Source organism: Castor canadensis, chromosome X (assembly GCF_047511655.1).
Source record: "Castor canadensis chromosome X, mCasCan1.hap1v2, whole genome shotgun sequence".
In the NCBI taxonomy this organism is placed as follows: domain Eukaryota; kingdom Metazoa; phylum Chordata; class Mammalia; order Rodentia; family Castoridae; genus Castor; species Castor canadensis.
Window position 1 is genome coordinate 51,200,504 of NC_133405.1, and position 25,124 is coordinate 51,225,627.

Sequence of the window (25,124 nt, forward strand, 5' to 3'; positions counted from 1 at the left end):
TAGAAAGGGAGGGTTTAGTCTTCTTTAAGTTTGCTGATCCAGTAATTATTACGTACCTACACTATCATAAAGTCACTGAAAAATTGTTTTCATTGCTTCTCAAACTTTCAGATAATAAAAGGAGAAAAAAGTCGCACATCATCTTACCACACAGATATGTGCCAAATTAACTCTGGTGTATTTAGGGGGTTTTTTTGGTTCATATGTTTGTATATACCTATATATATATAAAACATTTTAGTGAGACAAATAAATGTATAGATTGCTTTTTTAATTGCTTTATTAACTTTACATTTTTTCCATGCAAATGGGTGAAATTCTACCGTTGACAGAAACTTACACTGAGTGCAAAGGCAATTTCCAATTAGAAGCTGGCAACACAAGACCCACTTGACACATGGAAATAACACAACGTTTACAGCAACAGATCAGTAAAAGGCATATCAGGAAAATGCAAGGAAAACGAAAACAGCAGGAATCACAGTATTAATCTCATGGGAAATCGGCAGGAAGTCAAGGCATAAGGCAAAATTCATCATGATGGTCATGGTGATTAGACAGCTCGCCCATAAGAATACGCAGGCAATTCCTCAACTGCAACTCCCTAAGTTTTCTCCTAATTTCTCTCATCTCCTCCATGAACATTTCCATGTCATCTCCATCTCCACCCATCCCATCATTGATCTGCCTATTCGGTATGGCCCATCGAAAATTAGGGGCAAGTCTGCGAGCCTGTCCTCGTCTGTTGTTTCCAGCAGGTTGGTGGCCTTCACCTCCTCCCAAAGGGCGGTCTTCCTCTCCATTCTGCAGAGGCTGCTCCATTTCTTCGTTTTCCTGGCGGATATTTGCCATGATGAGATATTTTTTCTGGTTGTTTTTCTTTGAACACAAGTAAGAAAAGGGCAAGGAGAGAAACTGAATGCTTGGTGCACCGACCAGCAGGATTCAGAGTCCTGATATTAGAGGTTTTTAATTTTTCACTTTCTCACCTTAGATACTCCCTGCGCTCTCTAGGAGGCCTCCAGTTCCAGCCCCTCCCTCCCTCCAGCTCTCTCTTTTTCCCTCCCTCCCCTAAAGCCCACCATTTTTCCTTTCCCAGGATTCTTTCCCAGAGCTATGCAGGCACCAAAATGGAGGACAGAGATGGGGAGGGGTTGAAGAGAGAATTGGTGTTGGGGGATCTCATACTGGTCTTTCCATACGTCCCCGACCCCTTGCCCTCGCCCCCAGCGGTGCCCTACTCACCAACCTGGGCCTATCCTTGCCTCTCCTTCTGATTCGGTGCCGCCGCGACACTCGGCCCGGTAGATCTGCAGATGGCGGGGTTGGAAGCGGGGGCCGCCACAGCTGAGAGCTGCGTGCCGGAGACCCCCGCTCCCCGCCCCCGGCCCTTCCCTGCCGCCCCCCGCCCCGCCCCGCCCCCCGTAGTGTTTCTATTAAGGCGACTAAAGGGTGATTTCCCTTCCCTTTCAGTTGCTCTGCTGCTCTTCCCCTGAAGCCCCAGCGACCACCGCACCCACCCCCGGCCAGGGGTCACTACTTTGCGCGGGAGAATGCTGGGGTGCAGAGAAGGCTGCGCGCACCGCTGCACTGTCCTCCCTGCGCCCGCCGCCCGGTCGGCCAGCTGCTGCCGGCCTGGCCGCGGCGCGCGGGCCCCGGGGCCTTACCTGCTCCGCTTTCCCCGGGCCCGATGCCAGCCCGCCGTGCGCAGGGCAGCGGGGAGCTGGTAGCCAGACGCGAGTGACGACTGCACCCAGGGCTGCGTCGCTCTGCAGCTCCGGGTCACGTGAGGGCCGCGCGTCACCGCCAAGCTGCCCCCCCCACCCCTCCCCCGCACCCACGGCGGCCAGTGCGGCAGGAGGCCCCCCGCCCCCTGCAGCAAGCAGAAGCACGTAACGTCCCCCAACCGCCTTTCCGTGCGCAGTGTCCCTGTGCGCACTGGCCGTCACTCAGCAAGGTCCTCTCCAATCTGAGGGCCCACAAGTGGCATCACCATCTTCTGGTTGGACTTGGCCATTCTCTAGTTACAAGGGAGGGTCTATCTGCATCATCCTTCACCACCCCCTCCCACTTCAGGTCTTGGCTTTGGCATTTTTGGCCTTCTCTCTTCCTTCCTCTCCAGGTTTCTCCTGGCCCCCTACCCACAGACACCTTGAGGTGGAGTGAGCTGTATAAATTTCCGTTTATTTCTTTTTTCTTTTAAATCAGCATGATTCAGAAAATTAGAAATTATGTGTGTTTACACTTTTGAAAGAAATGCTTCATCCTGCAGAATGAAAAATATATCATTGTTTATGTTGATCTCTGTGTACCACTCAGAAAATATTTTTTCTAGGCTGTACATAACAACATCACTATTGAAACACTGTACTAGTGTGTTTCAAAGTTTTATTTAAAAAAGAGGGCTCTTCCGGAATACAACTAATGTTTTGAAAATGATCTAAAGTAAATCTTCAGGGAGAAGTCCAATTATCAGATCTTGGCCATTTAACATAATCTTATGTGATCGTAAACTTCCACAGTGATCAGAGAAAAGGAGTCTTCACCGTCCCCCCACCCCACTTTCTTTTTCAAACCTTCCAAAACACCTCTACAAACATTTTCTTACAATGAGTTCAGAAGTATATAATATGCAAAAATTAGTCCCAAACCTTTTGGTGTTAATGTTTCAAAGGGTATTAGAAATAAGCAGGGAATGGATGAAACAACTAAATTTGAGACCAAAATTCATCCTGAGTGCAGATGATCCTTTCTTCAACCTTGAAATCACTTTAAAAAATGATCACCACTAGAAAATAGATCTTTAGGAAAGTGTTATTGGTATTAAAAGATTAATAGCTGTTGGTTATGATAAAGGAACCAAAGTGTTGTATACATAACCAGTTTTGGCCCCAAACTCCTCTCTAATCTCCTACATTCCTAAACTAGGTGTGACACTGAAGAAAGGAATAGTAGAGAGATTTGTTGCATATACAGTTTAAGGTTTGGGAGGTATATAATACATATAAAATATATATATATATATATATATATATATATATATATATATATGATCTTAGCGGTATATGCATGCATTAATATATAGCTCCAAAAGTTAAAATTAAAAAATCACACCAAATAATGGTAATGGTAATGATTCCTGGATTCTTTCTGACAGCTAACAACTCCTCATTGTTAAAAATAAAAACTGCAGACACATTAAATTGATTAATTTGAGCAAGGAATGATTCACAAATCAAGCAGCCTGCAGAACCAGAACAGATTCAACGAACTCTGGTCTTCAATGTGGTGAGACTTCATTTTATGGACAGAAAATGAGGTGATGTGCAGAGGCAGCTTGATTGGTTACAGCTTAGTGTTTGCCTTTTTTGAATATAGTTTGAATGGTTGCTCACCTGTTATTGACTGATGCTAGGATGCTGGGATTGGCTGAGGCTCAGCTATTTGTTACAAAAGTATACTCCTAAATTAGGCTTCATTTAATTGTCTTACATTAAGTTAGACTGAAGTGCCTTATGTAAGGGCTCATGTATTAATTCCATTGACTGGAAAGATGTAGATTAGAAGCATGAGCTGTGGTATCAGGCAGATCTGGGTTTGAATCCAGCCTGCTGCTTACCTGATGTGTAACTATGAGACCCTTATCAAGGTCTCCATACTTCCTCTGTGAAACAGGAATTATTTGAAGAATATAATTATACCTATCCAGAATTTACCACAGAGCCTACCTAGTAAATTGTCAATAAAAGTTGACTCATTTTACCACCATTGGATGGTTTCTAACAAGGTTTGAAGAGTAGCAGAGTGTGATTCTTTTCTTAGTTAGATCCACTTGCAAAACCATGAGGGCCCAAAGCACATCTGTTTTATTCTAATTTGTATACTTAGTGACTTACAGAGTTCCTTGTACCAAGTAGGTGAGTAGTGAATATTTATTGAATGAATACACTCAATACTGAAGCTAAGTGGTTGCTTTTCATCCCATGAACTGTATTTAGAGCAATATAGAAAAAGCTTTAATTAAAAATAAGAATTATCTAGAAAGAATCCCCTGCAAATAGAGAAGCCATTGTGATATAATCATTGGACATGAAGTTTAGCAAGTGAATTTCCTTTTGGCCCATCTTGGGTAAATCTTTTTTTTTAAACACCAAAGAAAAACATATGTATATATTTCCAGATTAGATGTTATGCTATATGGGGGATTGGTTATAATAAAGAAAAGTTTTAAAGATAGATGAAAATTGTCCTGGAAATGCTGTCATATTTACTAAAATAGTGTGAGATGTCAATTGAGATCTTTTCTTGACTTTGGAGTTTTCTGAGGAGTTGAAGATAGATAACATCTGTTCAGAACAAAATTTTTAAAAATTTTCCAGGGCCAAGTTTAGAAGGACACCCAATTCTGTGTTTTCAGTTTGGGATTCATGTTTCTAAAAAGACAGAGAAAAGGCAAAGTGATTTGAACACTCTTCCCCTTAAGCAATGGAAGAGTACTACAGTACTGTGGAAAGAGACAGAGTTCACATTTGAGGAAATGCAGTGTTTGTGAAAAGAATCTACCTCCTTCTTCTTGTTTCCTGTCATGGTGGTAAATGGCAGTGTTTGATTGGTTAAGATCCTAAAAGAATTATGTATAAAGATTAGGGATATCTACAAGATGATATGGTTCACTTCTCTTTCTTTAGGTGGATCTGCTTTACTGCTGGAATTTTTAAGCTACCTAGATGTGGGAGCCTGGAAAGAGCACTGTGAAAAGATGGTGTGATATGGCCAGGGCCAGAACTATCTTCCTTTCAAAGTTCTCAATTCTCAAGAGAAATGAAAAATAAATCCTACCATAACTATAGGCTCCAACGTTGAATGCAGGGGAGAAGAAATTTATTTAAATACATGTTTATTAGAGACTAATACAGAATTGGGAAAAAGATTTATGTTCCGCTGGAATGCCACATGAAGATCATAACCTAAAAGTCACATGCAACATATGGCCTACTCTTTAAAAGTGCCATCAAAACCTAAGGGATCTGCTTGGGTGACAGCCCTAATCATTGGTGTCTATAGGAATCAAGCTTGAGCCCCAATGATTATTAATTACATGAGAACAGCAATCACCCCCTAAGTTCAGGTAAAGAAATGTCTTTTTATCCCCCAAACTCTCAAACCATCTGTTCAGACGCAGGGAAGAAGGGGGAATGTTAGACAAAATAACACCTCTCTCTCTTACACATATATTTCATACACTGGAGGGACAAGGAGCCCTCTGAATCAAAAGTGAGATTTGGGAAATGAAGTTATAGCTCAAGTGGTACAGTGCTTATCTAGTGAGCACAAAGCCCTGGATTCAATCCCCAATACCACAAAAATAAAAGTGAGTTTGACAGTTTAAGACAAATAGGACCAAATCAACCATCTGAGACTATTTTAATAAGCAATAACAACTGAAAAGTTAGAGAACAAGACTGAGATGTAAAAGAGCCCATACCCAATAGGAAATATGCATGGGGTGAGGGAACGATAGAAAAAGCACTACTGATACCTCTATTAGAAAAATAAAACTGTTTTTGTAATTTTACCTTAACTGCCTAAGATCCCTCAATCAAATTCTGGAGTTACTGGGTTTGTATCCCATCAGAAGAAATTTGTTTTTATTGACAATTTTGTAATACTGGGAATTGAATCCAGGTCCTTGCACATACTAGGCAAGTGCTCTACTTCTTAGTTAACATCCCCAATCCTTTTCTACTTTATACTTTTGGTTGAATATTTATTTTATTTTCATTTTATTAATATATATTCATTGTATGTGGGGATTCATTGTGCCAATTCCAAATAGACTTATTGTATATTGGTTAGATTGTTCCTACCATCTCTCTCCCCACAATCCTCTTTGCTTTATTTTGAGACAGGGTCTTACTAAGTTGCCTAGGCTAGCTTCAAACTTTCAATTTTCCTGCCTCAGCCTCCTGAGTGGTTTGGATTGCAGGCATGCACCATCATGTCCAGCCAGAAATCCGTAGATATGTTGCTATGATATATCTCACATGTATTTGGCTGGAATGCACCCAGTTGGGCTGTGGTTATTTTCATATTTTCCTCTCATTATGAAGCAGGATAGATTAGGGACCTTAGGCATGCAAACCAGAAGCCAGGAATTTAGAAATAAACATTGTATTAATGAATAACTTGATTAAAATCACAAAGACACTATTTTCTTTGCCTTAAGCTTCACACTTCCTCACTGAGCTGCAACATATAATAGAAAGCAGCATTCTCCCTTCTTTCCTTACTCCCCCAGGAACTATGCAAACTTATCTCAAAGAAGAATGCACATGTTAAGAAAACTGCCTGGAACATCCCTTCCTTTGATGTAGGAACTATTCATTAGAAATTACAGAAAGCAGATATCTATGTTGCAAGGACACTGATACAGAAAAGCTGACCCAAGACACAATATCTCTGGGCCCAATTGATAATGTCAAAACAGTGTGGCAGTAAAAATAATTAAATGCTCAGAACAAAGAAAACCCTTATTCAGACGAATGTATAACAGAAACACTTGTTCTATTTACCCAACCTAAGGATCTATGATGTAAAAGCCACTGGCTACGTCCCTTTCATATGCCCAAACCTCACCTATGAGGTGTACCTCTGCTCATTCACTCCTTGCTGAATAAATCTGTCTCTTATCTTGTCGGTGTCTGAACCTGAAATTCTTTTCTGTATCAAAAAACAAGGACTTGTGGGTTCTCAAGTTGAGGTATACCCCATTTGAGGACCTTTTTGGAACCCTACTGGATTATGGTGACAATTGTGTTCTCTTGGTTGAATGCCAGGCTTGAGAGAAGGTAGTCTAAGCCTAGTGGGCTCTCTGGATATGAATATCTCTATTGCTACTAGAAGGTTCTCTATGTATCTTCCTGATACTTCATTGGGGTAATCTTAATGTGGTCTTCCCTTTTGTTCTAAATTTTAGCACCTATATGGGTGTTAAGAATGTAGGAAATTACTCCAGCTTTCTCATAAGCTATTGTCATTATAAATTTTATGCCAAGACTTACAGAATGAAGAATGAGCCTCATGAAAATTTAAGAGTATCACTGTAAGATTCTGGATCATCTGGCAGATATTTAATTCAGTAGATAAAGTCTAATAATGAAAAGAGCAAGAGATTAAGATATCTGAATGTGAGAGCAACAACTACTCAGTACCTCATCTATTGGACAGCTAAGGGGTATTATTTTCTTTATTTCAGGGATTGAAGAGGATATCCTATTATGCCAAAGATTCATAGTCACTGAAGGGTGACTCAGCTGGAAAAGATTGTCCCTATATAGTCTCTTAAACTGATGACCTGACCTCAACAATGTATGGACCAAAAGAACTCCTTTGACCCTTTTAGTTGCATGTCTATGCTAACACCAACTCAACTTTCCCTTGGACTTTGGAGTGAACTTAGAGGAGTATCAAAATCTCATGCAGAGCCACCCATGGTGGCTCAAGCCTGTAATACTAGCTACTGCGGAGGCAGAGATCAGGAGGATAATGATTTAAGGTCATTCCAAGCAAAAAGTTCATGAGACCTCATTTCAACTAATGGCTAAACATGGTGACAAGTGCATATCATTCCATCTATACAGGGAAGCACAAATAGAAGGATTGTGGTCTAGGCCATTCTGGGTATCAAGTGAGATATTATCTCAAAAATAACCAATGTAGAAAGGGCTAGGGGAGTGACTCAAGTGGTAGAGAGCCTGCATAACAAATGCAAGATCCTGAGTTCAATCCCCTGTACCACACACACACACACACACAAAAAAAAATTTATGCATTGGCTGGGGGTATAGCTCAGTGGTAGACTGCTTTACTCACTCATGAATCCCAGAGCTTGATCTGCAGCACCACACAAAAGTAAAACTCATGTGTAAATATGCATGAGGTCACCTTCCTTTGCTTACTATAGGTATTTCCATATAAATTCCACTGCTGATACCCAAGGCAACAAAGGAAGCTAAATCATTCACACAAGTTTAAGTGTCAGAGAACAAACTGGAGACAAATATTTGAACCACAAGTGCTATGGGTTGAATTATGTTCCCTCAAGCCCTATGACTTGTGAATATGGCCTTATTTGGACATGGGGTCTTTGGAGACTTAATCAAGTTGAGAGGGTATCATTAGGGAGGATCTGTTGGCTTAGGCAGGAAAGATGAAGTGCTCCTGGATACTTCCTTGGAGGAGGCAGGATCAGAAAACTCATACTGCCCAGCACAATTGTTACAATGAGCCAACCTTGAATCAGTCAGAAAGGCTATGATTAAGAAAAACAAACAACAACAAATCCTGGAAATTTTGGGAGGAGGAGAGGAACATGTATACACCATTGGTGTGAATGAAATTTAGTCCAGTCACTATAGAAATTAGTATAGAGATTCCTCAAAAACCTAAATGTAAATGTACCATATGATCCAGGTATACCACTCCTGGGTATATACTCAAAGAAATCAAAGTCAGCAGACAATTGAGACACCTGCACACCCGTGTTTATTGTGGCACTATTCACAATAACCAGGTTATGGAATCAGCTTAGGTATCCAACAACAGATGGGTTCAAGCCATCCTCCTGGCTCAGCCTACTGAGTAGTTGGAACTGCAGGTGTATACTACCATGCCCAGGTAAGTCATGTGGTTATTTTGATCATTTCTATGTCTTTATGGATATTTCATTTTGATGAGACATTGTCATCATATCTTCCTTTACTTTCTTAATCATGGTTTCCTTTAGTTCTTGAAACTTATTTATAATAGCTACTTTGAAATTTTCTCTGTGATATCCTGCATTTGGCTGATGCCACAGGTAATTTCTGTTGCTTGATTCTCCCTCCTCAGGTCATTCTTTCCTGTTTCTTTTTTCTTCCAGTGCTGGGGATAAAATTCAGGGCTTTACACATGCTAGGCTAGTGGTTCAACCACTGAGTTATACCCCCAACCCTCTTGCTTTTTTTGCATGTCTTGATTTCAGTTCATTTGTATCTCTATCAAAGAGCAAAAGAAGCTACCTGTGATAATGACAAGATGCAGGATATCACAAAAAAGACTTGTGTGGATCATATGCCAAGAGTATGCTTAGCTTATAAGAAATTGCTAAAATATCTTACAATGTAGCTGTACCATTTTACATTCCTATAAGCTATGAATGAGAGATTCTATTGTTCCATATTCTAGCCAGTATCTGTATCCAAAATGTGACCTAACCATATAATAGAATAATATTTTGTAATAAAAAGGAGCGAGGTACTGGTGTATGCTGCAACATGAATGAACCTGAAAATATTATGCTAAGTTAAAGCAGCCAATCACAAGAGACCATATTTTATATGCTCAGGACAGGGGAAACTATAGAGACAGAAGATAGATTAGTGTTTGCTTAGCTCTGGGAGATGAGGCATAGGAAGACCACATCTAAAACTATGGTGTTTCCTTTCAACAGGATGAAAATGTACTAAAATTGATTGTGGTTGCACATAATCTGTGAATTTACTGAAAATCATTGAGTTGTATACTTTAAGTGAGTAAATTGTTTAGTATTTAAATTATATCTCAATGATTTTTTTTAAAAGGAAGGAACATATATTCCGGGATGGGTAAGTAGGAGTTATCTAGGCCAAGTGTATAAGGGGTTGGTTGAGAGAGCATTTTGTTACTGAACCAGGACTGTTTTGCCTGCTGCACAGTATGCCAGTCACTGAAATGAGTTTTGCAAAAGAAAAAGAATTTATTCACAAGTGAGATGAAAGAATCAAGTCTCAAATTTGTTTCCCTGATAGAGTTGGAGAGTAAAACGAGAGTGATTTAAAGCATGGAGAATGCTGATCAGAAGTAATCAATGGTTTGGGCAAGCATAGTCAGTCACTCTTCATAGCTCTCCATGGTATGCATATTCAGAGAATAGTGATATAAGTATGACATGAGGGTGGAGTTTTCAGCTTCTTGATATCAAAAGGACATTTGCACAGGCCCAAATGAAGATTCAGTGGTTTCTACAAAAGTGGTTGTCATGTGTCTGAGGGTAACCTAGGCAACTGTTATCATCAAGACCAACACACCAAAGGTGTTAACTACAATAAAGCTAGTAGGAGATTAATATATAGCTCCAGTGAACTTCAGAGTCAGTGATTTTTAAAACCAACTAAAAGCAAATAACTAAGTGAGTCAGAGAAGTAAAATGTACAAAGGGTTGGTTAGTTTGTAAATGAATCTAGGCCAGCTATGTTTTTTTGGCTGATAATTATCGAAGTTAAGATTCTGTCTTCCCATGGAATCTTGGAGACAGAAGTCTGATTCTTTCCATGGTTACACTCTTGAGAATGACTCTCAGGTCCTCACTAGCTGCAAAAGGTACATATTTATTACTGCAAATCCTCCTTCAATAAATGCCCAGCAGTTGGCTGTGGCTTATACATCAAGAGTTTGGTTTTCGTTTCAGGCAGGAAGAAATGTGGTAACCAAGACCAGGAGTTCGAAGGGCATAGATCTTTGAGGAACTGATAGGAGTTTAATTAACACAGCATTATTGTTACTATTTATTAAATACCAGATGTTTCAGAGTGGTGATTAAGAGCAAGGGCTTTGAACTTAGGCAGTCATTTCATTTAATAGGTGGGTGATCTTGCCTAAGCTTAAGCTTCATGTTCCTTTTCTTCCTTTCTTCCTTCCTTCTTTCCTTCTTTTTCTTTTTTTTGTGGTACTGGGACTTGAATTCAGGGCCTTCACCTTAAGCCACTCCACCAGCCCTATTTTTGTGAAGGGTTTTTCGAGATAGGGTCTCATGGAACTATTTGCCCTGGCTGACTTTGAACTGTGATAGTCCTGATCTCTGCCTCCTGAGGATTACAGGCATGAGCCATCAGCGCCCGGCTAATGTTCCTTTTCTATAACATAATGGGTTAATGACATAAAAATCTGGAAAATGACTTGGTGTTCACGGAAGAGTAGGACTTTGTGTAAGTCTAAGAGCAATTTGACAGTTCTAACGTAATGATAATAGAATTACCCCCTAGGAAAAAATTTAAACTAATTATTTCTGAAACAACCGACAGAAGGAGAGGCATGGTGTGATACCAAACTGCCACTGAAAAAGAAATGACCCCTTCTTTTGTTTAATCTTGATATTTGTGTGTGTGTGTGTGTGTGTGTGTGTGTGTGTGTGTAAAACTGTACCTCCTGTTCATTTTCTTTTACCAATGCCTGATATCACGTAGTACACACAAATCTATTTTGTTTCTTTAAATAGCTACTTTACTACACAATAGTGAAATTAGTAAGGAGGATGTGGACAAAAGACTTAATAAACATTTCTCAATGATACACAAATGGCCAATAAGCACATTGAAAGACACTCCATACTCAATTAAGTTATCCATCAGTGAGTGATTCAGTTGTTTTTGTAAAGGTTCTACCAAAACACTAAGACCAGAATATGAAATACTGGTACATACTATTATGTGAGTGAAGTTCCCTACCTCTGGCCTTAACCCTACTTTGAATTTTCCTTGCAGAGAGAACAGACTAGCTTTTCTCTTAGCGTTAGCTTTTTACAGAGGCTGTGATTATTAAGTGTGTATGGAATCTGGGGCTTATTTTCAAACAGACATCCTCTTGTCAGTTTCCTAGTAAAAAATTTTGCATAAGATTAGTCCTTTTACTAGTGTCCTGATGAATCCATTGGCCTTGCACTTTTACCTCTTATTCTGTGATGACATGGTAGTGATGTCTTACTATAATTGTTTTTTGAGATGAGGTCTCTCTATGTACCCCTGATAGCCTTGATCTTGCTATGTAGCCTAGACTGGCCTCAAACGCATGATTCTCTTGCTTCAACCTCCCAACTGCTGGGATTATAGACATGAACCCCCACACCCAGCTTTTAGTGTAATTTTAAAGTTCCTCAAAGACTGTTTGCGCTAAGGCTTGATATTGACATTAGGATTTATTACACAGAGAAAACTGTTACTGGGAAAGGCAATCTGCCAAGGGTCCTAAGAGACTCTGCATGTTCTTACTGGATATGCAAAGAATGTAAGGCCCTGACCACTCTTTACCCAGGCAGATCATTTTTCAGTTGTGTCTACAGCAAGCAACCTTGGGGGATGAGGTAGCATTTTTCTATGAAAAACAGTGAATTCCCCAGACACAAATTTTTTTCATGTAATGCAAAGCACTGCATGTTCAGGCCTCCATCATGGGCCCCATGCCACTCCATGGGGTGAGCTGGTACAAACCAACATGAGACTCTGATTAATGCTTTTGCTATAATAATGTCCTTAGTCTCTGACCCATCTGTTTAGTGTCTTCTGCAAGTACCTATCAAACGGTAGCAGGCTAACTTGTTAGCTTATAAATAGCATAAGGTCTCAGACTCTGCACCAGTTCTTCACAGGTCTTTGCAGATATTATCCCTAAAGCAATTATATCAAGGAAATGTTCCTATCAGCATAATTTTTCTCATGTCTGTGTACCATCATACTATTAATATTGTGTTCTACATAATGTTCTTCTTCAAACTGACTCACTTATATATAATTTGAATATTTTTTGAAAAGGAAATTGTATAATTCCACCCTAAATTTAAATACACAATCAAATAAATACATGGTCATTATGATTCTAAATATTTTTATACCATTTAAAATTACCTCCCATACACCAGGCCCTTCTACTTTCACCCTAAGTTATCTGGTTACATCCAGAGCCATCATGTCTGGGACAAAGATTATTACCACAACCAATGTTTCTAGTTAGTTTACTTTTGGTCTCATTTTGTTCCGTATTTAAAATATCCTTCAAATCCCATTAAGAAGGCAAAAATAAGAAAAGGAAGTCTAGTGCTTTGACCTCCAGGTACATCTATCCAGGACAGCCTGGCTGTCAGCCTAAAAGCAGAGAAACCCATGTTAGACCCACTCCAGAGGGGAATGTGGCTTGGTAAGCCCTTCTACATCTTGCCTGAGCACCTTACCTTGAGCTGCAGGGGATTGGATTTGCCCTTTCTTGTGCAACTCGAACAGTCTGTCCCCAGAATTTTATCTCATTCCAGCTAGAATTCCAGACCAATCAGCATTCATCAGGCTGTTGCAACCTTGAAGTGTATTGTAGAAACATAAATAGCTCCCAAAAATGGTATCACAAAGGAAAGTGACACACAACAGGCACATCTTAATAGCACTTTCATATATTTCCAGTCAATCTCCCTTTAAATTTTACATGTCAGTACCTGTTGAACTGGTGAGGGGAGACTGCCACCAGTTTTCAGGGAGAGATCACTCACTCAAAACAGTTGTCAGGAAGATAACATGGCATCTTCAGACCCAGGGCAATAATTCTTTCTAAAGTTTAATGTCTGCTTTTCAGACTTGTCTTCTGGTCCAACTCTCCGATGGACCCATTATATCTGAACCTTATAAGGGTAGGAGGCTAAAATCCCAAATTTGCTAAGGTATCTTTAAGATGTCATAGCCCAAGTGACACTGCTAAAGTCCCTATCAAAACTGAAGAAATGAACAGTCTCCTCTTTTCTGAAGACATTCGCAGGATTTGGCCCAATGGGGGTTCAAAAAGAGTATTGAGCTTCAGTACTTGAGAATTCTAGCACATCACAGCACTAAGGTCCTTAATGTGCAGGATCTGGCAGAAGGGGCTGGAATACCCAGTATTCATGTTGCTATTTAGGACAGGTAGAAGGGAGACTAGATGGGCACAGAGGGAGAGAACATTATAGATGACACCTACTTAACAGTTGCCTGAGTTTTTTCTCAAGCACAGATGACTTCTCCATTTTCCTGAACAGCCGAAACAAATATCTAGAGTTTGGATCCTGCATGAGCATTCGGGGATAAAACTGTCAAATAGCTCTCAATCATTACCTTATTTGGCCCCCAGAAGATCCCTGAGATTATTTTGTGTATTTTATAAATTAGAAAAGATGCAAAAATTTTTAAATTTAGGACTTATTAATAGTGCAAGGGGTTTCATGTGAAAATTCCATATATACATACAGTGAATTTTGAGCAAGTTCATCTCTCTATTATATTCCCTTAACCCTCCCTGCATCTCTCCCTTTAAAAAATAGTATTTGGAGGGGTGGGAAATGAAAAGATCTAAAATCTAATCTTTTAGCTAAATGTTCCTGTCTTCTTTGAAGTTCACATTTGTTTGTAATATTTTGTCAACAAATATTAAGTGCCCCAGTAGTTTTAAAATAAACTGGTAAGTGTTCTTGGTTGCTTCTTTTTTTAATTATAAAACTTTTATTATTTTAACAATGATAATGTGTGCTCATTTTAGGAATATGGAAAGTACAAATTAAACAGAAGAAAAATCATTCATAATACTATCACTGAGATTGTTCTCTCCATCTTTCATTCTTCACAAATTTTATATGCATATGTAATATACAAATGTACTCTTAGTTTTCAAAAATATGATATTCGCATATTACTTAGTAACTTTTTTCATTTTATATTCTATTAGGAATCTTGTTTTTTTGTTTTTGTTTTTGTTTTTTACAAATCAGTAAAGCTCTCTGTTAAAAGACAGAGACTTGTAGACTGGTTCAAAGTACAACAAACAATGAAATGCAGATAACAAAAGGTACATCTAAAACCACTAACAGCAACAGGTTAAATGGAGAAAGATGGACAAAGATATATCAGGAAAATGCTAATAAAAAGAAAGCTATATGGCAATGTTAATATCAGATAAAACAGAAAGCAAGGTAAACTACATTAAATAGGGGTATGGATGGTTTCGATTAACCTTCCAACGCATCACTATGAGTTTATTTCTTACTCTCCTTATCTCATCTATTTCATCCACTTCTCTAAATGTATCTTCATTGCTTAAATGTCTGTTATGTATGTCTTCTTTAAATTCCTGGAGAGATTGAATCAGCCTTTCTCTAAAAGTTTCTTTAGTTTTTTCCTCCTCCTCCTCCTCCTCCTCTTCCTCCTCCTCCTCTGGTTCTTCCTTCTCCTCTGGCTTTTCCTCAGGCTTTGGCTCTTCCTCAAGCTTTGGCTCATCATTTTCTGGTTTTCCTTCAATTTTTTGACAAGGTTTCATCTTGTGACTGTCTGCTTCTTTCTTCTTTCCTTCTTCCTGCCTATTCCTCTTTTAAAGCAACTACTTCTAGGAAAGCAAGAAAAAAGACAGTAAGTCAAGGGCTGGTAAGAGTACAGGGGCTCTGCACAGGGATCTCAGGCTTTGCTTTTTCTGATTCAGAACTGTCGTCACCCACTATCTTCCACCTGAAAAGCCCAGTCAGCAATAAGAGCTTCCCTGGATCGGGCCCCTCTTACCTCCACTTTCCACTGCCTTCCCTTCTCAAGTCCCCTCCTCCAGTCTTCCTGCCTCTCAACCTTCCCCAACCCTTTCTTCCTAACATAGCCTAACACAGGGTCTCCCAGAACAGAGTAAGTTGGCCTCAGGGGAAAGAAAGAAGGGGCAAGGGAAAAGGGACAGTGGGGCCTGTAACCCCTGTCCTACCCTTATCCACCTCCACCCTAGGAGTCCTTATAAAGTTCCTCTCACCGTATTGATCCAGTCAGTTTCTGCCTCTTACTTTTTTAGCCTTGGGCAGTGCTAGAACAGACCTGCAGACAAACCGAGAAGAGAGTGGATAGTGGGGGTGGGGAAAGCATTTGGTGCTAAGCGTACCAGCAACAGACACCAGGCACACGTTGCTTTCCTCGTTTAAGGTCTCCGTTGTGGAAACTTTCCATCTTTTGTTCCCCTCTAGTATACCTCCTTCCCACAGTGCAAGTTAGCTCCTCTATCTCATCAGATAGGGAATAGGAAAAGCAGTTTATTTTCAAACTATCATTACAACTGAGGTGGGGCATGGGGCTAGGATAGGTGTCAGAAAAGAGGTCCGAGATCTCAGAAGATGATTATTTTCAAACTATTACAGGTCTCCTAGTCCTTTCGGGATCCTTAGCTCCTTTCAAAGGGTCATTTCCTGCTGAGTTGGAGGTAGGGGTGGGGGAGGGGTGGGCTTGACTGGGATTCCTTCAAGTCCCTACCTTTCACAGCCCCCACTCTAGAAATCCCCAGGCAACACTCGAATTGACACCCACCTGCAAAATTCCCGCGAGCTGGTTCCACCCGCTGGCCTCCTGCTCCTCCGCTTGCAGGGCTAAAGGAAACTGGTACCCAGACAGGAACAAGGACCAGACTAGCAGGACTTCTGCACACGTCGACTCCTGGTCACATGGGATCCACGTCACCAGTGAGCTCCGATCCCCAATTTCCACTCCCACCAAAAGCGCGGCAGATGTGGGTCCGCCCTCCACTCCCTCTCCGACCCCCTCCATTACACATTTGGCCCCGTCAGTCTTTTCTCTTGTGAATGCCAGAGGGAAAAATGTTTTTTAGTGTTCTCTGATTACTGGCGGAGGTGGGGGAGGGGAGGAGAAGGAGGGTGCTGCATCTTTTTCTGGAGCTACTGAATTTTTCTACTTCTTTTCAGAATTGTCTCTTCAAGTCTTCTCTCAGGATCATTAACTCCTCCATCCTTCGTCCCCCCTCCCCCAGCTTCCATTTCATCTGCAATCTCATGCTTAGCTGATGTGGAATCGAGGGGCGGGGGACTGGGTGGCAGCTATAAAAATAAAAAGGAGCCTGGAACAGAGTGAGACTTTTGAAAGCAATTTTAAATGCACTCTTAGTATTTCTATAGTCTTTTAAAAAGTAACTTCTATGTTTTTATAGTTAGAAAAGAGGAAAAAATATTTTAGTTACATGATAGTACCTTGCATACAGTAAGTGCTTTAAAAGTGCATGCTGTTATTATAACTATATTGTGATTTTATCTGGGAAAATCATTTAAAATGAAGAAAAATAATGTTTCACTCTAGAGCTCTGGTTGTGGTATTGCCAGGGATGCCCTGCCCAAAGAATCATCAACTGATCAATGGTGAGCCTGTTTGCTCATCTGAAACAAGGTAATAACAACATACAATTCATAGAATTGATTGTTGAAAATTCTTAATGATAGCATTGGTGTAATCCATTTGGCCCATACAAAGTCTCATCCTTTCTCATTTTATTTCATTTGCTTTTATATCACAGTATTGTGTCCTCTGGGAAGCTTGTGCATTTGAGCCTTTAAAAACTCAATATTGAAAAGTCTGGATCTGCTGGACAGAATACTGGTGTGAAACTGGAACTGTTTGCCCCTGCGATGGTTTGGATATGGCTTAATCATGTCCCTTGTACCCAAAGGCAAATCTAAGTAAACCCTCCAGTTTCACTTGCTTTTACTTGACTTTAAAAGTCACTAGTTTTAGAGGTCACGAAGCTGAATAATTTGTTATTGTTCCCCCACCATCTTTACTGTAGATACTCCTGTGAGGTATGATCTATGATAAAGCAGTTGCCTAGGTTATTTTTCAGTGACTTAAAGGCCACTTTTCTGAAAGCACTAACACTTCACTTGGGCTGACTAAAACAAGACAAAAAAGTTTGAAATCTGTGCTTTCATGTTATGCACTTTTTTGGCAGTACTGGGATTTGGACTCTGGACTTCATGCTTGCTAAGCAGGTGCTCTACCACTTGAGCCACTCCAACAAACCTCTGCTTTCATCTTTTATCTGTCTCCTTTGTTACCTGAACCTTTGGGTCAAATTTCTGCTCAATTCTACATGAAGAAATATTAATCATTTAAGAAATGTTTTGTCTGGAGCTATAATGCAAGATTGATTTGCCCTAAGCATACTTAAATCTCTCTCCTCCCCTTCAAGGCTGCAGACATGAAGATAAGAATAACTAAGTCAGTGTCTCACTCCAAGACATTAGAGCTGTGCCTATTCATCAGTTCTTTCTTGCCCACTGCCTACTCCCTCTTGGTCCTCCTTTCCTTCCTTATAAAGCCTTTTTACATACCTGAGTTTCATAAGATAGTCTTTGTTGGTGGATACCCTCCTATCTTTTTTTCCAAACAAATCTTTTTCCTTATTTCAACAACTTGTCTTCAAATCATTGGCCTTTTTTAGTAATAAGTTAACAAAACTGGGTTCAGAAATACCTCAAGGGTTTATGTGTTGAAAGCTTGGTCCTCAGTGTGGTAATGTGGGAGGTGAAGGAACTTTTAAGGGAGGGAGGTGAATGTGAATATATATGATCATTCCCTTCAGGAGTTAATTGAGTAAAAGTGGTAACTAATGATCAATCATGATCTAACGATGTGGTTTATTGAAAAGAAAAACTAGGGGAAAGAGTTAACACTTAAAAAACAAATCATACACATATATAACAGATTATAAATTGTTTATACCATTATATTCTGAAGTATTTTAGATACATAGGTTTAAACAAACCATATTATAAAAGCTAAAAGAGTATCTATCTGAGGAAAATAATATTCATAAGATAAGCATACTCCATTCAAACTATTTTCAATATTACTTCCATTAAGGAATTCATTAAAAAATAATTGAGGACTAAAACATTAGTATAGATAGAAATAACTAAGTCAAAAAGTTCAAGAAATGATACCTATTCTAACTCTTTAGAAACTGGACTTACCATTTTAAATCCTTTCAGTTATCTGTTTCTTTTCTTGCTATAATATTTTGTTCTAGAACATGCAAATAGGGAAGATGGGAGGATACATGGAGAGCAGCTCAAGCTCTACTCTGCTCCCAGTCAGCCAATGGGGAACCTGCAGCCATGGAACATCAGTCATTTGTCCATAGTGTGATGAGGTTTCCCAAGTAGAACCATTATTGAGATATTGATTGAACCAATGTTGATCCAGCAATACCACTCTTGGGGATATACCCAAAAGACTGTTACTCCAGAGGCACCTGCACATCCATGTTTATTGCGGCACTATTCACAATAGCCAAGTTATGGAAACAGCCAAGATGCCCCAGCACAGACGAATGGATTAAGAAAATGTGGTATCTATACACAATGGAATTCTATGCAGCCATGAAGAAGAACGAAATGTTATCATTCGCTGGTAAATGGATGGAACTGGAGAACATCATTCTGAGTGAGGTTAGCCTGGCCCAAAAGACCAAAAATCGTATGTTCTCCCTCATATGTGGACATTAGATCAAGGGCAAACACAACAAGTGGATTGGACTATGAGCACATGATAAACGCGAGAGCACACAAGGGAGGGGTGAGGATAGGTAAGACACCTAAAAAACTAGCTAGCATTTGTTGCCCTTAATGCAGAGAAACTAAAGCAGATACCTTAAAAGCAACTGAGGCCAATAGGAAAAGGGGAACAGGTACTAGAGAAAAGGTTAGATCAAAAAGAATTAACCTAGAAGGTAACACCCACGCACAGGAAATCAATGTGAGTCAATGCCCTGTATAGCTATCCTTATCTCAACCAGCAAAACCCCTTGTTCCTTCCTATTATTGCTTATACTCTCTCTACAACAAAATTAGAGATAAGGGGAAAATAGTTTCTGCTGGGTATTGAGGGGGGGGGAGTGGGAGGGGGTGGAGTGGGTGGTAAGGGAGGGGGTGGGGGCAGGGGGGAGAAATGAACCAAGCCTTGTATGCACATATGAATAATAAAAGAAAAAAAAAAAAAAAAAAAAAAAGGGAGGGAGGTCATTAGGTCATTGAGGGCATTGCCCTTGGGAGGAATTGATGTAGTTCTCATGGGACCCTGGTTAGTTCTCACAAAATTTTTGTTATAAAAGGGCAAACCTGATCCCTAAGTTGCTGTCCAGCTTCTTGTCTTGCCATGTGATCTATCCTTCTCATGCATATTCCTGCCGTAATGCTATCCACCATACTGTAATGTAGTCAGAAAGCCTTCACTAGAGTGAAGTCACAGTGGAAAAGCAGCAGACTGCAGCAGACTTATCCACAGGCATGCGCACATGCACATGTACATTCTCATAAGCCTGCTGGATGCTTTTGCTAGAGATAAAGAAGACAAACTTCATAATTCTGCTAAAAGCAATTCAAATTGCACCAATGGTATGTACCAATCAAAACTAGGAAATGACTATTCAACACAATTATTTATAATAGGAACAAGTAAGAATCAAATTAAATCTTACAATAGGATAAAGGTTAAATTAATTATTATGTAGTAACCATATAATAGAATTCTAACAAAACAGTTCAATATGGCTGTTATGATAAAATGTATGTGTCCCTCTAAAAGTTAGGTGCTGAAGCCTAATCCCCAACATGATAGTATCTGGAGGTGAGGCCTTGGGGAAAAATTAGGTCAAGATAGTGGAGCCACCATGAATGGAATTAATACTCTTATAAGAAGAGATACAAGAGAGCTCACTCCTTCACTCTGTGCCCTCTACTCTGTGATGATACATTGAGAAGATGGCCATTGCAAACCAGGAAATAAGCCCTCACAAAACAATAGATCTGCTGGTACCTTGATTTTGGGCTTCTCAGCCTCCAGAATTGTGAGAAATAAATATTTAAGCCACTGGCTACAGCAATTTGTTATAGTAGCCAAAATTAAGAAAGAGATCTATTGAGAACAGAAGTGAGAGTTAATTTTTCATCTATATAATTAGAAAAGATGGAAAATGTTGACTATACTCAGGGTTATACTTTGTATCTGGAATGTCCCCCCAAAGCACATGTCACAAAGGCTTGGACCTCAGTTTGCACCATTGAAAGGTGGCCACCACCTTTAATTGGTGGGGCTTACTACAGTGTTTTAGGTCATTGGGGGTATACCCCATGGGGATTGTGGAGCACAGGCCATCTCCTCTCTCTCTCTCTCTGTCTGTCTGTCTCTCTCTCTCTCTCTCTCTCTCTTCCGGCCACCACAAGGTGAGCAGCTTCCTCTGCTATACACTCCCACTATGATGCACTGTGGCACTATAGGCCCAAAAGCAATGAGGTCAACTGATCATGGACTGAAACCTCCACAAGTATAAGCCAAAGCAAACTTTTCCTCTTTTTAAAGTTGGTGACCTCAGGTATTTTGTTACAATAACAGCAATCTAACTAATGCAGAAACTCAGAGTTCATGAGGATATGGAAAAACAAGCATTCACAGGCACCATGAGAATATAAAATAGTACATTTTTAGAAGGCATTTTGGGAATATCAAACTTTAAAATATACGTGCTTTTGGACATTTCATTTCCTCTCTTAGGTTTATTGTACAGAAATGCAACCATGTCAAGGGCTGGATGTAGTGGCGCAGGCTTGTAATTCCAGCTACACAGGAGGTAGAGACAGGAGGATTCCAGTCTGAGGTTAGGCCTAGGCAAAAGCACAAGATCCTCTCTCTACAACAAAATTAGAGATAAGGGCAAAATAGTTTCTGCTGGGTATTGGGGGGGGGAGAGGGAGGGGGTGGAGTGGGTGGTAAGGGAGGGGGTGGGGGCAGGGGGGAGAAATGAACCAAGCCTTGTATGCACATATGAATAATAAAAGAAAAAAAAATAACTAAAGCAAAAAGGGCTGTGGCTATGGCTCAGGTGGTAGAGCACTTGCCAAGCAAGCATAAGACACTGAGTTCAAAACCCAGTACTGCCAAAAAAAAAAAAAAAGAAGAAATATTACCATGACAAATAAGGCCATTGTAGTAATTGTGGCAATAGATCTTTTTAAAAGAAAAACTTAAATGTTCCTAAAAGAAGACCGGTTTAAGAAAGACTTCATCATTCATATGATACAGTAGCAGTATTCTTCAGTAATGAAAACATAATGCCGTAGAGTTACATTTATTCATATGAAAAAGAGTGCAACATATATTGTTAAGCAAAAAAGGTAAATTGAACCAGGTGCCAGTGGTTCACACCTGTAATTCTAACTACTCAGGAGGCAGACATCAGGAGGATCACAGTTTGAAGCCTGCCTGGGGCAAATACTTCAGGATACTCTAGCTTGAAAAAACACCCTCACCAAAAAAGGCTGGCGGAAAGACTTAGGTGGTAGTGCCTGCTTAGCAAGCCTAAGGCTCTGAGCAAAAACCCCAGTACCACCGCCAAAAAAAAAAAGAAAAGAAGAAAAGGTATATATGTATATATGTTTTTATTCATTCTGTATATTTCATTTTAACATGATAACTGAAGCCAACAAAATTCATTCCTGTAAAATTCTGGATTATACTTCTGAGGTGAATGGAAAAATTAAAGTGAGTCTGTTGGCTTAACTGGCTGAACAGTCCAAATTTAATCAAGAACTCAGCTGTGTTTTGGCACTGTAAACAGTTGTTCGTTGAGCACTCAGGCTTAATTGAATGATGCATCAATTTTTACCTTCTCTCCCCACCACCAATCATGGTATAACCAATGTCAAGTTATTGCATGGTCTTACTTTATTTCTATATTACATTACAAATGTGAATGAATATACACTGAACTAATATAGGATATATTTGCTCTTGAGCAATTAATATAAAGAGAACTTTTACTTTATAAGTACTACATTTATATATAAGTAATATTTAAAATTTATCTTTAATAGTCATGTATTAATTGATATATTCAGAAAGGTAATTGAAATAAATCTGTGTTTTTGAGGCAGGTTCTCACTACATTTTCCAGGCTGGTCTTAGCCTCTGGAGTAGCTGGGATTTAAAATGTGAGCCACCATTCCCAGCTTTGAGATAAATATTTGAAAATAGGCAGAAGAAATAAAATGACAAGTATAATGCAGCCATACATTTAATAAAATGAAAGCTTTTATAATAAATTTGTATGTAAAAAGCAGGTTAACTGGTAAAGGATCCCATTTTTTAAAAGTATATGCATATATGTAATATGTATGGCTTCATAGAAAATATGGAAAACATATATCAAACCATTAGAAGTATATACATTTTCTCAGAGGGTTCATGTAATTGTTACAATAAAGAAAACTCTGCAAACAATATGATCTTATTTTATGATACATTATACATATATACCTCTCTATAGTTGAGAAGATCTGAATTAAGGGCCCCCACTGCTTATTCAAGACTTGAGTCCTTGCAATGGTGGAATTCCTCATATTTGTTTCTTTTGCCTCGCACAGACCTCCAAGAAGGGCTACATCTATTACTAGTATGAATTATGGATACTATGAATTAGAAACTAGGCTCTCTTCTTCATCCTCTAACTCTTTCTCCTTCCAATCAAGTTTGAGATGGTTAAGCTGAATACTAGGTTACTAACAAGCAGATGGAGGTATCTGTGCCTTAAAATAGTTTTGCTTGGAAAAGTAATATTATGGGCAATAATATCATATTTTAAGAAGATTATGAAACAGGCTGGACACTGGTGGTTCACCCCTTTAGTCTTACCTACTCAGAAAGTAAAGATCAGGAAGATTGTGATTCAAGGACAGTTTAAGCACATACACACTCACACATAAGAGAGAGAAAGAATGGAAGGAAGGAGGGAAGGAAGGAAGGAAGGAAGGAAGGAAAAGGAAAGGAAGAGAAAGAGAGAATGAGAGAAAGAGAGAAAGAAAAGAAAACTGAAACTTTATCTCCAAAATAATCAACACACAAAAAAGGGGCTGGTGGAGTGGCTCAAGTGGTAGAGTGCCTACCTGGCAAGTATGAGGGCCTAAGTTAAAATCCTAGTACTGTAAAAAAGATCATAAAACAATTTTCTTAGTTGCCAATTCAATTCTTTTAAAATACATATGAATAGAGAAGCAAAGATGGGAGGCTCACAGTTGGAAGCCAGCCCAGGCAAAAAGTGTGAGTCCCTATCTAGGAAATAAACTAAAGCAAAAAGGGCTGGAGTTGTGGCTCAAGTGGTAGAGCTCTTGCTTAGCAAGTGCAAGGTCCTGAGTACAAACATCAGTACCATTTAAAAAAATACATAAGTATAGAAAAAGAAAGAATTGTACTTCTGATTTTTCTTGATGTGTGGTATTTATCCATAGTGTCCAGACTATTTCCAGTAAAAACATTTTATTTTTGCAAATAAAGAGCATATATATTATTTAAAATTAGTTTATAAAATGATATAAATAAAATTATCTTAGTTATATTGAAAAATACATTTAGATGAAAAGAAAAACCTCAAGAATCTACACTCAATTTTATTTACTTAATAGCTATCAAACATATATTTGATCTACTTATTTGTTCAACAAATATTAATTCACTTCTTACTAGATATCAGCCCAAACCTGCATGTCCCTTTCTGACCCTTCTCAGTTACATTACTGCATGTTTATTATAGTGACAGTGCATCTTAAACTTAGATTGGATTCTTAAGTCAACAAACAAGGTGAAATTGCACCTAAGCAAACCTAGCTTCTTTGAGTGTATATTAACATAAGTTGTAATGTTAGTAGGGAAAAATCAAACAAGGTGATTTAAACTTAAAAGTACTCAACTGTTTCATGAGAACATGGATTTTTTGAAAATTGAATTTCTACAATTTTTGTGAATTTTCCACATTTTATCTGAATTACATATGTAGAATAATGAAATACATAAGTTTTAAGACAGCCCGTACCTCATTTACTGTTCATTATATATAATACAATTATATTTGTGTTTATAACATAGGATGTAATAATTTTACCAAACCTTTAAAGAAGAACTACTATCAATACTTCTCAAACTTTTCCAGGAAATAGAAAGGGAAGGAACACTACCAAATTCATTCTGTTAAGCCAGCATTACACTCATTCCAAAACCCAATAAAGATGCAACTAAAAAAGATATAATAATAAGCTATAATAATATTTGAGATCCAAGGTGAAGGGAGAAAGAAGGGGCATCAGTTCTCAGTTCCCACTGCTCTGGTTGTGAGTGGAATTGAACTTTAAGACACTCATATTCACTTGTCACATTGGTGAAAATATTAAAAAATCATAGTGGCTATGTTTATGAAGTCATTCACATGGACTGTAAATATAAGTGTAAATTGCTTAAATTAGCTTGCATGTCTTTTTGGCTATACACATAAAAATAAGGTTTTTCAGGCTTACACTTAACAATTTCATTTTTAGATAATTTTATACAACCATAAAATTTCTTTACTATACTGGGGCTCTATGTTATAAACATTTTTTAGCTAACAAGGCAATGCGAATTTTTCTATGCCATTAGATATTACATTTCATCATGTTAAAATTAATGGCAATTTAATCAATACTCTCTCTCTCT

At 39.0% G+C, this 25,124-nt stretch overlaps 2 protein-coding genes across 8 annotated transcripts; both read right to left on the minus strand.

Annotated features, from left to right (window-relative positions):
* Nucleotides 1–262: 262 nt before the first annotated feature.
* Nucleotides 263–1,769, minus strand: Bex3 (brain expressed X-linked 3). Of its 5 annotated transcripts, none has more exons than XM_020181799.2 (3): nucleotides 1,668–1,769; nucleotides 1,246–1,310; nucleotides 263–879 (listed from the first exon to the last, which is right to left on the minus strand). In XM_020181799.2, exon 3 carries the CDS (start codon nucleotides 850–852, stop codon nucleotides 514–516), a length of 339 nt encoding a protein of 112 aa, XP_020037388.1. In that variant the 5' UTR covers nucleotides 853–879; nucleotides 1,246–1,310; nucleotides 1,668–1,769; the 3' UTR covers nucleotides 263–513. The 5 variants fall into 5 exon arrangements, with proteins under 5 accessions (XP_020037388.1, XP_020037389.1, XP_073918457.1 ...); XM_020181800.2 differs by having other exon boundaries at nucleotides 1,250–1,310; nucleotides 1,668–1,747; XM_074062356.1 differs by having other exon boundaries at nucleotides 263–834; nucleotides 1,250–1,310; nucleotides 1,668–1,746.
* Nucleotides 1,770–14,283: 12,514 nt separating this feature from the next.
* Tceal9 (transcription elongation factor A like 9) lies at nucleotides 14,284–16,286 on the minus strand. 3 transcript variants are annotated; one of them, XM_074062359.1, is made up of 3 exons: nucleotides 16,131–16,285; nucleotides 15,586–15,647; nucleotides 14,284–15,180 (listed from the first exon to the last, which is right to left on the minus strand). In XM_074062359.1, exon 3 carries the CDS (start codon nucleotides 15,115–15,117, stop codon nucleotides 14,779–14,781), a length of 339 nt encoding a protein of 112 aa, XP_073918460.1. In that variant the 5' UTR covers nucleotides 15,118–15,180; nucleotides 15,586–15,647; nucleotides 16,131–16,285; the 3' UTR covers nucleotides 14,284–14,778. The 3 variants fall into 3 exon arrangements, with proteins under 3 accessions (XP_073918460.1, XP_020037387.1, XP_073918461.1); XM_020181798.2 differs by having other exon boundaries at nucleotides 14,284–15,183; XM_074062360.1 differs by lacking the exon at nucleotides 15,586–15,647 and having other exon boundaries at nucleotides 14,284–15,183; nucleotides 16,131–16,286.
* Nucleotides 16,287–25,124: the final 8,838 nt, after the last annotated feature.